General features: G+C 41.9%; 1 protein-coding gene across 2 annotated transcripts in view; it reads left to right on the top strand.

Annotated features, from left to right (window-relative positions):
- AGK (acylglycerol kinase) overlaps nucleotides 1-15,519 on the top strand; it is a 42,531-nt gene that overhangs the window by 17,095 nt on the left and 9,917 nt on the right. For both annotated transcript variants that reach the window (XR_012579933.1, XM_005482773.4), the window contains exons 7-13: nucleotides 1,456-1,550; nucleotides 3,537-3,606; nucleotides 4,389-4,468; nucleotides 6,497-6,554; nucleotides 8,859-9,003; nucleotides 10,047-10,144; nucleotides 12,349-12,419. Coding sequence is in view for 1 of the 2 variants with exons in the window: in XM_005482773.4 (XP_005482830.1) it covers nucleotides 1,456-1,550; nucleotides 3,537-3,606; nucleotides 4,389-4,468; nucleotides 6,497-6,554; nucleotides 8,859-9,003; nucleotides 10,047-10,144; nucleotides 12,349-12,419 (617 nt within the window). In the remaining variant the exon portion in view is untranslated. The remainder of the gene's footprint in view (nucleotides 1-1,455; nucleotides 1,551-3,536; nucleotides 3,607-4,388; nucleotides 4,469-6,496; nucleotides 6,555-8,858; nucleotides 9,004-10,046; nucleotides 10,145-12,348; nucleotides 12,420-15,519) is intronic.

The raw sequence follows: 15,519 nt of genomic DNA, 5'->3' as shown, positions 1-15,519 counted from the left end.
ATGGAAATGAGAGAGATTTTTCTTTTTCAAGTGGGAGGACAGTGTTATTGAAAAAAGGAGGGAATCATTGTTCCCAAAACCTTCTGGCAGGAGCTGGCTAAAACTCAATTAAACAATCCGGACAAGATTATGATGATACCCTTGGCAGCTAGAATTGTATCTGTTTAGACATTTGCTTTGTCTGAATGTGACAAGGGGAACTCTGCAATCAAGTCAATATTTTTAAAGGAAGGCTAGTTATATCAATTCTGGTGCATCATTGTTTTAAATCTAATATTATTATAGTTGGATCCTGAGACTTTTATAATCTGACAATAGTGGAAGCAAAGTTTAGAGGTTTTACTGGCTACTTTCTCTTTATTTTTTGGCTTCTTATCTTGATGTAGCCTGGATTGTTTTCCAGTGGTGTAGGGAATTCTGCATCCAGCACAATTATGGGTGGAATACTGCATTGTAGTATTGCCACTGTGTCACTTCATGTTTTTGGCCAAGGAATTCTTGTCCATCATGTCACTGTGTCCTAGGAGTAGAGCTCTGCACTTGAGCTCCCTCTCTCTGTGCCCTGCTTCCCTTTTCCCTCGGGGGTGCCACACCACTGTTGCCTGCATGAGAGCCTGTGCAGGAGATTCCAGAAGCTCTGTTCCTGGCAGCCAGGGGAGCAGAGCTTCACTGCAGGAGCTGCAGACAGCCTCTCATCTGCACACTGCAGAGCAGTGCTGAAGAAAATGAGAGCAGGGTGTTTGAGTTTTAGCACCTGCAGGTGACACAGACACAGCAGGGCAGAGGGCTTGGGTGTGCAGTGAGAGGGAAATTCCCAGGTGGCTGCAGATTGGCTGTGTCCTGGTGCTGCTGGCAGCATCCCCCAGGGCAGGCATGGTGCACTGGGCTATGGGGTAGTTTACACTGCTTTGCTGACATGCTTCAAAAAGCAAGGTTTGAGATGAGGTACAGGGTAATAACCTGCTCCTTCAACAAGCCCTTTTGCTGAGCAGCTGTAGAGAAAAATAATATGGTCAGTGACTTCCAAAAATTGGACCTTCTGCTGCTTCATGATTTGGATGGCAGAGGAATCAATTAATTTCCTTTCCTTAAGTGTGAAAATCTCTTTGCTGTGCAAGGTTACTCTGTCAGAGGGGGATTTCTGCTGTGGTAAATGGGATTCAGAGCCTGTGATGGCTCCATCAGTATTAAGGAAGATGGCAGATTGCTGACAGAATCCATGCATTAGTTGGGATGTGGCTGCCAAAATGCATGCAACAATGCCCTTAATGATTACAGAGAGCTCCTTTGTACCCAGTTGGCAGTGGTGGCTTCACAGATTTGGGTGCCATGTTCTGAGTCATTGTGTGAGGAAGTGCCTGGTGCTCAGTGCCAAAGGGGTGATGCCAGACACAGCTGTGATCTCCACACAGGAAGCTTCATGCAAATGTTAATTTATTCTCCTTATGTGTCCAGGCTGTCTTCAGTAAGATTCCTATAGGATTCATACCCCTTGGAAAAACTTGCACTTTGAGCCACACACTGTACCCTGAGTGCACAAATCAAGTCCAGTAAGTATCACATATTTCTGAAACATGGTTGGTTGTTTTCAAGAAGCAGTGCTTCTTGGTAGCTTGATGCTTTTCTTTTTCTTCTGTGTTACATAGAAGTTGGCAGTCTCTGGGCAGAGCCTGATGATTCTCTGGACTTACCTGAGTTAATGACTTCCAAAAACTGACTAAAAATTAAAAGAAGGAAATGTATGTATTATTAGAAGTCATTTGCTGTGGCTAATTTCTCTGTGATCGTGTGATGCTCAGAGTTTAAAAAGAAAAAGGGATTAAAAGGATCAGCTTCCTAGGGTTGACAAGGATATAGCAAGGATTTGACGAAATAAGCCAAAAATAAGTCCTCTTTCTGACCCTTCTCCACTCTAAGGATTCTAGAAACTGGTCTGCATATAGGCTGGTTAGGACCTGCAAAGTCAGGCATACAGCAATATGGGAAAGGAGTGACTTTTCCCTGTGGTGGGGCTGATGCTGGCAGTAATCCAACAACTCAATTCTTCAGCATCCTCAATATGATCCAGTCTGGTGGTATCTGTTGTTTGCAGTTCAGTTTGCTGCAGGATTGTTTTGTCCACTTCTGTAGAGAAAAGAGAGTCAATCTTTCTTTTCCCCACACTTCATTTCTTTTCAATTTTTCCCTACCTCTCCTCTCATAATAATAAATATATTTCTTCTTGGTCCTGAAATCTTTTCACTCTCACTCTCCCAGTAACTCATTAATGTTGTTCTCTTTGTGGAGCCCTTGCTGGTATCCATCATACATAAAACCCATGAGTCAGCTGGCATAACATCTTTCCTTTAAAACTACCAGAGTGCTTTGAAGCCCAGAAAGGTGGACAAGGCTGTCATCAGCAGCTAAGATTAAAATAATAAATTATATTTGGGTTCTAAAGAAGCTGTTTGAAATGGATGATCTTCTTGTGCCAAGGTAATGAACTGTGCAGGTGGGACTGCAGCACACTAGAGAAGTTGAAGGTAATTTGGTCAATAGACTGCTCAACAGCCTGCACCAGTGGAAGAACCTGAGTTAAGAAGTGCAGAAGTGATATTTTTGGAAGAAATATTTGGGCTTTGGTTCCTTCAGCACTCTGAGGTGTGTAGGACCTCTAAAGGTCTTATAGAAAGATAAGAGCTGGGAGAGAAGATGGGCTGTGGGAAGAACAGCTTCCTTATCTGTCTCACTGTTGTAATCCTGATGAAACCAAACGCGGTTTCTCCCACTGATTCACATGAATATTGGGCTGGATCTGAAAACTGCATTTTTTCCTTGTCCGGCTGAGACACTGGAAACATATGCAGTATGGAAACTAAATATTACCCAACTTTGAAAACAAAAAAGGGATTTCATCAAGTATATGCTACAAGGTTTGAACGTAGACTATTTAGTAGACCTAGACACTTTGGTTACAAAATCTTTACAGCTTGAAATAACAAAGTGCCCTGGCTACTGTCCACAACTGAATGGTGACCTAAACAATATGGACACTGCTGATAGGTAGATTTACATTGATTAAAAACTTCAAAATAAATTAGCACATACTAATGCAGTTCAATCTCAGACATATGAGTTGAGACCAGTCATGCTGTCCCATGCTCTCCCAGGCTGTAATACTTGCTACCACTAAAATAAAACCACGATTTATGTCCTTAATGTGTTAAATATCTGAAATAGGAGGTAACACAGTTGGCCTCTGACCTCCCAGGTTAGCTCAGAAAGGAGGACTGTCTCAAAAGCTTAGACTGATAATTTCCTTTCACTGTTTTCTGTATTTTGCTGTTTGTTAGGTTTTGTCATGTGTTGCAATCACCCATTTTGCTTTTTGATTTCAGTTGGGTGCAGCACGTTTCCCTGGGGTTTTTACTTTTACTAAAAAAAAACCCTACTTGTACTCATAGTGAAATTTACTGGGAAAAAAAGTAATTTTAAAGTTTACTCATTTCCTTTATTGCTGTTTGTTTTCCTTTGCTTTTTTCCTGTTTGTTTTGCAGACATATTACTAATGCTACATTGGCCATTTTGAAAGGAGAGACAGTTCCACTTGATGTCTTACAGATCAAGGTGAAAGCATCTACTTACTTGGAAACCAACATTTCTAAAGCTTTCCCATTCTGATGTTTTTGTGTTTACATGGACTGGTTTTCCTCTGTGTCTTGCTGTTATGAATTTTAGTCTCTGATATCAGCAGTTCTGCTGGCAGTCATTTCTCCAGCATGTGCTATGTATGGCATCAGACAATCTAAACAGAAGAAAACACTAGAATGCCTCAACATTGCCTTTCTTTGAGACTCAGAGAGTATTGATGAATACAGAACTTACTACAGTGGTGTTTCTGTAGCAATGGTGAGAGATAGCAATAGCTGTCTGCTGATTTGATGCTTTCATGTGGATTGTGAAGTTAATAGCTTTCTTGACAAATTGAAAAATACAAAATTGGAAAATCTTTGACTATGCCTAGTATGGTTTCTGAATATTATTTTTCTGTTCAGTTGTAGAATGGACATTTCTGCAGCAAGAGTGCTGTGTTGCTGTGCAGAGCTCCTTGCTTTTGGCTAACAGTCAAATCCACGAAATGAAATGGCCACTGCTGGGTGTGCAGTCAAACTCAGGCTACCTGCTCAAAACTTCTCCTCTTATATTCCTTCCTGGAGCAGATGGAATGTACAGTGCTTAAATTCTGCTAAGCTTTATTGCTGTTAGCTCTTTGTCATACCTCTTCTGTTAAATTTCTGTGTAGAAATTTAACAGAAGTTTTTATGTAGCAATGCTGTTTCTCCAACTTCAGAAAACAGAGTTGGAAAAAAGGGTAAGAGCAATTTTGCAATGTTTATTTTTCTTTACAGGGAAAAAAGGAGCAGCCTGTGTTTGCAGTCTCTGGTTTAAGATGGGGATCTTACAGAGATGCAGGAGTTAAAGCTAGCAAGTAAGAAAATACTATTTTTTGAAACAGTACCCTTTTTAGTATCTGTTGCCTAAAAAGACACATTCCCCTCTCTCATGTAAGTCTTTTTCTGAATGTAGGCATCTGACAGGCAGAGACACCCACTCTTGCTAGATCTTTCATTACACACATGGGAGTGTAAGATGTATCAGAATTCTTTTAATTTGAAATAAATATTTGGTGCTGACCTGTTCTTTTAAGTATTTACTTTCTTCTTGCTTTGTGGTATCTGCTTCTGAAACTTTATTGTTCAGGGGGAAAATGTCTCCCTTGAGTAAAGTCTAAGTAAAGTAATTGGCCATTGTTTTTCATCATCTGCCAATGAAAAGCTGTGTGTGTACTCTGAAACTCAATTCCAGCAAGGGACATCAGATGCAGTAGAAATGCCTTCAGGTTCCTGCCAGAAGTGGCATGGACTGTGCTATCTGATGACTGGTCTCAGAATGCTAAACTCATAATTATTGGGCTTTCTCCAAATGGACACTTAACATGTCAGTGTCTGTGTATCGAATGACAGGAACTATCTGCTGAAGGAGCAGCAGAGCCAAAGCAGCTCACTCCCAAACTCTTATGGAGGAAATGTAGTAAAAGCTGTAAGGAAATAGCATGTTCTTTGTGAATGAGCTGTCTTTGTCAGGAAGGAAGAGGTAGCAGACCTCTGGAGTTTGTCTGGAAAATGTTTGAGTAGGTTTAAGAGGGGATGAGGGAGATGCAGTACTCAGGTTGTTGGTCCCTGGGAGGCCAGGGACATTCTTAGTGGGCTGTGTAGGTGCTGACTTGGCTGTGCTGGAGGCTCTCCTGCTGATTGCAGCCCCCAGTCCAAGGAAGTGCTCTTCTCTCTGCTCTGCACTCCTGCTGGCCTTCCTGCCCATGCCCTGCTTTTGTCCTGGTGTCAGCCTTTGCATCTTTCCCTGCAGCACTTCCCTTTTGCAAGAGTCCTTTGGGCTCAGTGCTGGAGGCATGACAGCACCTTTGGTACATGAGGCACACGAACATCCTCAAGCCCCGCTTCTTTCCCTAAATGTTTTTGAATGCAGAGAAATGTGTCCAGCTTGGAAAGCACTTCTGCAACAAATGAACAGGTGCTCAGAGTCTGCTTGGAACAAAATCCTTGTGTGCTTGTCCTGTTTTTATACTTTCCCACTTCATCCACTTTTGCTCCCTGTGAGAGATGGGTTATTGGACTAAAAATATTTGACGTGTTCCAGTGCAGCTGATCTTAAACTGAAAAAAACTCAAAGGGAGTTAAGCCATAACACACAGTTCCAGAAGTGTGTCTGACAGTCCCTCTGCTAAGGACTGTGCTGCTGGAGATGTAGTGCTGTCTTAGGTTACTATTTTACAGACAATTTCATGGCTTGAGGGGAGTAGTGGCACATTTGCATGCCTTAATGGTTAATGAGACCCTTAGATCTGCAGTACTCTTGAGCTGGTGGTGTTCAGTGTGCTTTGTTGACCCTCTTTGGTGAATGACACTGATCAACATGTGCCAAGCCTGCCTAAATACAATCACATCTCTAGATTCTGTACAGTGCTGTGTGGCTGGCAGGATTTTTATTTTGTAAAACCCTGATTTCACTGTGAGAATCCTTTGGGACTAATGAATGTTTGCTAGTTCTTTTGTCATTGAAGCTTTGGTTTTTGTTTGTTTCCTCCAACCTTTGGAAATATGCTGTATTGCATATTATGGAGATGCACACCACCAGCTGTTAGACCACAGACCTTTGAATCATCCCCAGCTGTCTCACATAACAAAGTAAAATTCTGATAGTGAGGTGTCCTGCTGCCTGTAGTGAAGATTATACACTGCATTTTGGTGATGTGTAACTCAGGATAGGGGTGTCACTGCTGGGCTGCTGGTCTGTAGAAACTATTTTACTGTATCAAAAAGCTAAAGGTTGTCAGGGAGCACTAACTCAGTCTGTGTGCTCTGACTTCATGCAGAGTTTCTCCCTTTCCCAGTATTGATCCCTGGATATCTTAGAAGTTCTATTTCTGTTCTTTTTCCAGGTACTGGTACCTTGGGCCTCTGAAAACTAAAGCAGCTCATTTGTTCAGTGTATTTAAGGTAAACATTAATTGTGAGGAAAGTGTTTGGGAAATGAACAGGCTGACTTTGCTTTGTAAAATATGTCTTCAAGCTTTCCTGAAGGATTCTGATAACAATATAAAATGGGACTAAAACTCAACTTGTTAAAAAAAGCCTACCAATTGATAGATTACTTCTGAAGAGAGGAAGTAGAGAGAGGAAGGAGAAGAAAAATAATTCTAAATTTTTTTAAAAATTTTTGCTATAAGATTAGCAGGGAAAGCCAGTAACCCCCTGTGAAACTGGTGAGCAGCAGTGGTGAAGTGCTAAAGTGCTCAGCCACATTTTCTCAACAGCCTTTGTAGTAACATTTCACTCTGTTTTATTCATCTGGCAGAAGGGTCTATAATTAGACTGCTCATGCACATTGATAATCAGGCTTCCTTGTGTAGTAAAATGAACATGAAGATGAATATCTTTTATCTCACCTTAAACTTTCCTGTTGCTTAAAATCGATCCTGGAAAGATTTAAATTTGACCTGCATTAAAGGTAAGGCATTTTCATTCACATGGTTTTCCTTTTCTCTCAACATACAAGGAGCCTCCTGAAAGGCAGGGAAAATGCCCAGGAGCTGGTACAGCAGATCAAATAGTGAAGTCTAGCCATGCTGTCTGTGACAATGACAATGCTTCCTTTAGAGGCAGCTCCTGTAAAGGGGATTAATAGTAATGTATCCAGAAAAGTTGGGATGGCTTTTCCCCCCTCTCATCCACAGAAAATTTGAGGTTATGCTTCTGTGTTCTGGTATTCTAGGTAGAAACCTATTCTTCTTTTCTGTCCACCTCCTTTCTGACTTTCTTTGAGTCCTTAGGTTCAGCTTGGGCTGGTGATAGTGGATTTTTCTGGTGAGCTATTAATTGTACATTAAAAGGATCTGTTTAACTTGCTGAAGATTGAAGAGAAGTGCCCACTTCTTCAGCCATTTAGATAGAAAACTTTCTACCTGATCTCACCTAATTGTGATATTCACATTCCTTTATGTGCCTCTTATGTTATGATTTTATTAATTTCTGCAAGAAGTGTCTCCAGCCTATTGAGTTTAATCTCTTCCTGGCTTATGTTTGCTGCTTCACACTTCATATTTTCTGGTTTTACTGGGGATGTCTCTTGAAACAGGATGACCTGTGGCTGAAAAAAAGTGTAATTGTAAATATCACCTCTGATATTGGCATTGTTATGAGTGTTATCATCTCTTCTAAAATACACAGGCTTAAATTATCACAGCATTGCTGCTTTTCCATTTAATCATTAATATTTGTTGTTTGTGTACTGCCCTACTGATACAACCTCTGTTTGTCCTGCTTATTATGTAAGTATGAGAGTGGAGTCTTTCCTTGCTCTCAGAGGTGTGAGGTGAATTAGTTTACCAACCTGTGCCAAATGATCCAAAACTACTTCTGAAATTTTGTACATAGAAAAATAATTGTACTGAGTTCATGTGAGTCTTGGCTGTGTTGTTTTAGTATATAAATTTAAAAACCAGTTAAGTGTCCTATGTTTGGAGCATTTCTGAAATTATTTTCAAAACAATGGCAGGAAATAAATTTTGTCAGTGTCTGGAAATATTTCAAAAGCTAAGGTTCTTCTGTAGCCCTGGTACTGGAATCTGAAATATCACCAAGAATAATGTGTAAGTACTTTCCTCTTTTTTTTTTAAGATGCCTTATGAAGCTCACATGACTTGCCTTAAGAGCCGTTGTGTTGCTGTTCAGAAGCACCTGGCTATCAGGTCAGGTCTGGTTATTTGAGTTGCGGAGAACAAAGGCCTGTCAGGTTTTAGTGCCCCTTGGCTGCACACAGCACTGCAGGCTTTGTCTGTTTGCACTGGATCCTGCTGAGCAGTTGCTCTTTGAGGTTGCCTTGTTGCCATGCAGAAACCAGCTGTGCTTTCAGACATTGCTGGTGACCTGGCTGGTTTGGGTTGTTCCGTCCAGCCAGAAGCAGCTGTGTCACCCTGCTACACCTCAGCAGCAAAGGAAACAGCCCTTCACCCTCTGTTCACAGAGGGGAAAATGCCTTCACTCCTGTGCAGGGAAGGATTAGATTAGTGGATTTGGGAAGTCTGGGTAATCTTTTTGAAACTGCAGAGTTGTCATCTCACCAATGAACCTGGAGACTGGAGAGCCATAAAGTAGGCTGAGGCAGTGGGGTGGCCTGAGTAGCTCTGCAGGACTATGTGTGAGTGCACAATAAACAGGCTACAGGACTAAACAGAATAAACTGGACATGCCCTAAACAAAATGCCCTTTATCTTGTGTCTTTTCTTTCCATGTAAATCCAAGGAGTGGCCTCAGAAACATCAAGCTTGTCTCATGTACGTGGGTCCAACTGAGAGACCTCCAGAGGAGCCCGAGGAGAAATCATCCAGACCTCCTTTGTATGTGAGGCTTTACCGACGGCTGCGATCGTACTGGTCATCTCCAAAAGGTGTGCTGGCTGTGCTCTGCCATCACCTCACAGGCAGGCTCTGCTCCTCTGACACATCCAGGGCTGTGTTGTGCGGAGGGCATGTCTACTTCACTGCTCTCTTTCTTTCTTACTGCTATTTATTTGTTTGTTTCCTTTTTTATTTATTTAAACTGTGATTTTTGTTCAAGACGGTTATAGAGGCATCTATCAGAAATGGAACAGATGTTTGTGGTCTCATAAGCAAATACTCACTTGTAGAGAACCCAGGGCATTCCCTGGACTCACAGTTGCCTTTGCAGTGGAGGCATCCATTGAGGATACTTGGCACTTCTGGGTGAGCTTCTTGAAATCTTCTTCCAGCAGAATGGCTTCTTAGTGAGCTGGGCAGAGAGGAGCAGCCCTTGTTTTTCCAGGGTGGGGAGAGTTGCTGACACAGAGCAACAACTATTACTGTAAATAGAACAGTAACATTTGGGCCAGACCTAAATTTTTCTTAGTATGTTAAATTCTTTCTGTACCATAAATTTTGTGTTCTCTGAGGCTCTCTTGGGTTGGGTTGTGGAAGGAGAGTGGGTATTCTGCACAGTCTGTTGCTAAGACCTCATTCCTCCTTGGCTAGCAGAGGTGATTCATGCAGGAGCATGAACTAACTGGCCTGGATATGAGAGCTGAATTGTGGAGCTCCTCCTGTAGAAAATGCGTTACCACAGCCTCCTCAACATTGGATTCCTGGTTTTTTGGTGCTAACATTTAATGGGTTTTCCAAATGTTTCTGTCACCAGCCCAGGAGATCTGTCAATCCCTGGACATGAGGATTCACAGGGCTCTGATGTACTGTGTTTGACAATCTTTTCTGATACTGTTCAAATGCTGATGGTATTTTTTCTTTTCTTTGGTACTCCTAAGCTCCCTTTTAATTTTTTAAGATTTTGACATTTTAGAGAAACAAAACCAGTGGCCAGAATGGCTCAGACTGATTTTTGTGTCTAGCATCTGCTTCATAGTGATGTGTGTCATTAAATTCCACTGAATGACTGATTCCTTCTCTTCCTGCTGCACAGAGTTCCCCCAGGAGGTAGCCCCAGAGGACTGGGAGAAGCTGAAGCTGTCCACCATTGAGCTTTCCATTGCAACTCGGAACAAACAGCTTGATCTAGCAGTAAGACCATTACATAATGGGATTCCAAATGCTGCATGCCCACAGGGTTTTCCTGTCTTGCTAAACTCCCATTCTTGGGTGTATATAAATAACATTTATTGTTTCATGAGAGAAGAAGAGATCCATGATCGAGGAATGGGCAAGTTTCAGATCCAGTGTGCAAGCACAGGAGACCAATGTAGAACTGGGATGCAGTGGGATCAGAAAGAATTTGCACAAGATTTCAGTAGCTAAACAGAAGTTTTAGGATTTCCCATGAGTAAAAAAGGCACCAAGAAGCATTCCTTTCCCTCTTCGCTTATGTGAGAGTGATTCTCTTTTATCAGCTAGAAGGAAGCTGAGCCTGAGTGTCTGGCTGGAATTTTTTATTTTTCTCTCTTTTTTAGACTTGCAGAGTGGAGTTAAAAATAATTGGTACTAGGGAAAGGACATGGGCTGCACTGATTTGAAGGAAAGGAAGTCGGGTGGTTGAAAGTATAGAAGCAAGGCATCAAAGGAACTGTTCCTGTCATAACCTTCTCAGCACGTTCATGCTGTTCATTCACTGTTTTAGAACCTCTCTTTGGCTCATGCCTGTGTTTTGGTGCAATTTTACTGCTGTGAAAGCTATTTGGATGGATGTCAGTCTTTAATTTTACAGGAAAATGCTTACACAGTGATCCTATACTTGTGAGCTTCCCTACATTTCCTCCTCAGGGGGACAGGAAACCCTTGCCACTATACCCAGGTTAACAGGAGGTGTTGAGCTTTCTGCAACATATTTCTTCCTTAGAAGTCAAGGTTTTTAAGAACATAAAAATGTGAGTTATATTGATATGTTATCTTGTAGGATCAGACCAGAAGAACCCAAGCAGGCAAATATAGTTTTTTAATGTTCTCCTAATTTCTCTTTAGAATATACCACCATGAACTTTAGTTTCTTCTTTGTTGTGGTTTATGATTTGGACTGTCAGTGTCCTAGTAATGGTAGAAGCTAGACAGAGACTAGTATTTGGGTATTTTCTAGTGGTTTTTCGGTGGCACTTGAACAGAAGAGTTTTGGTTGTTCAGTTGGGTTGGAGCCAGTGATGTAAAGTAAAAACAGACCTACGAAAAACAGAGAAAAGAGCATGAGGGAGTTTGTGGCAATCAGATACTTTCTGGGGTTTTGTCTGTTTTGCCTCCCTTAGGCCTTCAAGAGGCACTTTAATATTGGTTTTGAAAAGAAGAAAGTGATGTAGGGATCTCAGGTCTCTTGTATAACCTAGAGAAATGGAGAAGTTCGTGGTAGGCCATGACTTTCCTGTTTCTAGAGCTGGAAGTATCTTGATACTGATACTCTTTTTCTGCAAGTGTGGATCCCTTATTACTGCATTCAAGTCCCTCTCTTGAGACCATTGTCCCTGTAGTCCTCAAAGCTGCCCAGCAGCTCTCTGGAATCAATACCAAGGCATGCCATGTCTGCTGGCGGCTGCCAGCCACTCCTGTCTCTGTGTCTCACCTCAGACTCATGCAGAGGCTGCCCCACTGGAGGGAAGCTGATAAAGCCATACAGGTGCAGCTCAGGCAGTGCCTCTGCAGAACAGCACAGGAATAAACCAAGCTGAATAAATACATGCATTTGTTTTTACTTCTGTCATTTTTATTGCATCTGCACTCTATGACTTTTTCCAGGAAAAAATATTAAAATGCATTTAAAAAAAAAGTTTTATTTTAATCAAAATTGCTTTCCTGAAAAAAGCTCTACTGTATACTCAGTATAAGGGCAGGCTGTGAATGGGAAAGCTAAGTAAGAAGTTTAGAGGATTGTTACCAAGGACACTTTGGTTTCTAATTTGTATTGTTTAAAATCCTCTCACTGTGGTATTTGGTGGCCAAATGTTTTATCATTATACTGTTGCTTAAATTCATGAAAGACCCATTGAATAGAAATTAAGAGCCTAAGAGGTCTGCTATTGTCTTTAAATGTAACAAGAAGCCAAACGTGTGACTCATTATTTTGCTTCTTGTGGTATTTATTGAATATTCATTAATGGGAAAATACAGTCTGTAATTTCTAATTCAAATCTCAACTTGAGATTTGAATAAAGCATGAAATGCAGAAATGCATCTTCTGCCTCCTTTTGGGGGACAAAGGAGTGGCCATTGTGTGAACATATTGCAGTATCATGGGTGTGGCACTTTGAGATGTTCACTGCTTGATTCCTGAATCCTTTTTTGCACAGCGCACTAAGGACTTCATGGACATTTGCATCGAGGCAGAGTGTGTCAGCAAAGGGGAGTTTGTTCACAGAGGGTGAGTATGGCAAGGCTGCAAAAAGGGGGCAGGGTCTCTGAAAAGTGTGCTAGTTTTCTCTCATACTGTGCTGCAAAATTCAGAAGCAGAGGACTGCAAAGCACACCAGTCAGTACTGTTCACAGGGACTAGCACTTTGATTCTTTAAAATTCTTACTCATCTTCTGTTTCTGTAAACAAGGCAGAACTCCAGAACCTGGAGTATTCAGAACCTAGAGTTCTTCCTAGCTTCTGAGTTTGCTATAGCTTTCATCTTCTCCCCTGTTGCTGTAAGTCATTACTGCTTGGATATTACTCTCCTTAGTTTTGTAGGCAGCTGTGCAGACTTGGTTCAGAATCTTTTAGCCCTAGCTACTCAGTGGATTGAGAGGTGGGTCACAGAGCTGACCCACATTTGTTTGTACCTGGTGCCTGGGAATTCTTGAATGTGATTAGACAGGCCCTCCTCGAAGAAAAGCTTCCTTGCCTCAATAGCTCTTGTGAGAAATTAGGTCTGAGCTGGAAGAACTTTGGAAGATGAGAATGTAAACAGGGACTTTAAGCAAATATACTGGTCCTGCTTGTATGTGGAATAAAAAAGGCTGCAGGTATTAAGAAGCAGTGTGTGGAGAAAGGGAATGTTACTGCTGCCTTTGTACTTGTGATGATGTCTTGTAGTGTGCTTGTTCCTCCTGCTCTTACAAAAAGCAAATCAGGGCTGCCTTTTCAAGCTCCTTTTTACAGTCCCACTCACAAATACATTGCATCTTCAGTGCAGGTTTTCCCAGCAACAGATTTTCCTGCTGAATCCAGGGGAGCTCCTCTCCATGTTACCTTTTCATTTGCTGTTTTCTCAGTCTTCGAGCTCCCTCTAGTGAAATCAGAGGGTGCATTTCAGTGCAGTTTTACCTGCTTGTCATCACGCTAATAATTCCTGCGAGATAATTGTTTATGATACTAATGGCAACTCAGGCCCCTTATTTGAGCCTCCCTAGGAATAGAATCTTCTGACCCATGCATACACTGTAAGTCAGGTTACCACCTGCAGCTGCTTTCAAATTGCATGAGCATGTGGACTGTGGTTGCCTGGGACTGATTTGTTTGCTTTGAAGGCTACAGAGGGAAAGGAGGAGGCAGTTTTCCTGTTAGAAGAAAGAGGAATCTGGTCTCATAAAGGAGATGTTATTCTGGGTTCTCAAACACTTTGCTGGCAGAAAAAAGTAGATGAGCTTGTGTGACTTGAGGGAGGCATATTCAAGTGTATTCCCAGTGTAAATAATACCTCCTGTGTTGACTGGACATGCTCCCTGCAGGAGTGTGGCTCATTTCTGACTGCAGTTACAGTGTCATGCAGAAAAAGCCTCTGAGGGGCATTACCACAGCCCTGCTGTTGAGAGCTAATTAGAGGCAGTACTGAAAGCTTTGAGCTGTTCAAGCAAAGTTCAGAGAAACAAGCTCTTTTGATTAAATAGTGCCCAAAAGCCTGTAGGTAACAAAGAAAGACAAAGAGAGGTGTGGGGAGCAGTGGGAGAGGATGGTTAGTTGTACAGAGAGGAGTCAGAGCAGACAAAAGGTGCCCTGTTTTTTCAAGGCAGAATCAGGGTGTTCAGAGGTCCCACTGTGCCTTTGCCAGCTGGAGTTGAGTTAAGCCCATTATCACAGGCCCCCCATTGCCTAGCAGCAACAGGGTTTGTCTTTGGAAACGTGTGAAACAGCTCTTTCTTTTTTCTTCTCTTTTATTGCATAGTTTAAATACCAGAATTTATGGGGTTGAAAAAGGTTTTTAGGGGAAATAGCTTATCAGTGCAGATAACAAGGGGTTTTTATATTGGAGAGGACACTGACATGAGCTGATGAGAGCTGATGGGTCACCACACATCTGGCAGGAGAGTGCCATGGAGGCTCAGGCAGTTTGTGTGTCTGGGGAGGTGTGGGGATACATCAGTGTGCTGGAGGGCAGCTGCTGTTGGATTTCCAAGAAAGGAGGAGGTCATCCCAGGTGTATAAAAGTGTCCTCTGGCTGTGTGAACAAGAGCATCCACAGCAGCCATAGATGTTTAAATAAGGTGGGAGAAGAAGAGTTGTTTACAGTGGAGTGCTTACTAAGGAGTGCTGCGGAGAATGAGAGCCGGCATGGAAAGTGTGGCATCTGTAATCCACATCCTGGTAGCCAGTTTACATTCTATATGTGAAAGCATGGAGAGCTGTCACTCGAGAGCACAATTGCAGTTATCATCCACAGTGCATAAAACTGGAGTTTTTTGTTAGAGGGCTTACTCTGACTCATTTAACATTAGCAGCTTCTGGATATGAAAATGTCATTCCAGTAGTGTGTTATGTGCAGTAGATGTTGTGGTTCTCTCTCTGCCTGTATTTTTGTGGTTCAGCATAGAGTGGGATGCAACAATCAGTGGAAACTTGCTTTTAGACATCTGATCTTGTATCTATTTCACATTCCTGTCTGGTCTTGAGTGAGGAGCAGAGTCTAAAGGAAATGGATTATGGGTTTTTTTCTGCTGGGCCACTAGAGAGGCAATCACTGCAGGTGATTGTCTTATTTGCTTCTACCAGTGTTCTCCTTTGAATGATCTTGAATTCCATGTCTTGGCTCTTTTGACTTTACCTTGACCCCATAATTACATCTCTATAGAGCTTCATGTGCCTTCACTGGCCAAAAAAATCTGCTTGTTCACCAGAGTATGCCTTGTATGTATCTAGGACCTTGTATGATAAACTCCAAGCAGGTTAAACTTCAAGTGAGAAATCTTGCTGCTTGTTTGTACAGCACTGTATAAACTGACAGTATTGCATGCCATCAATGATTTATAATTTATATTGCTGGAGGATGTTTAATTCCCTCACAGTCACTCATCAATCTTTCAGTGTATACATATTTGATTAAAACCAAACTTTCCACAGTTAATATTGCTTCTGTCCTTCCCTGCCCTTTCCTTAGTTTTTCTTCCTTTGTCTTTGATTTTCATCTCCTGTTTCAGCCTTCTCTCTCATGATCCTTCTCTGGGATTTTCTGTGATTTTAGAGGAACTGCCTTCCTTGGGGCCTAGAAGACTTGGTGTACAGGGAGATTCTGACATGCTTTTGTGAGTTCTTTTCCTAGGCT

This window comes from Zonotrichia albicollis, chromosome 4 (genome assembly GCF_047830755.1).
Source record: "Zonotrichia albicollis isolate bZonAlb1 chromosome 4, bZonAlb1.hap1, whole genome shotgun sequence".
NCBI classification, from domain to species: Eukaryota; Metazoa; Chordata; class Aves; order Passeriformes; family Passerellidae; genus Zonotrichia; species Zonotrichia albicollis.
The sequence above is the reverse complement of the archived record's forward strand: the minus strand, read 5'-3'. Positions and strand labels throughout refer to the sequence as shown.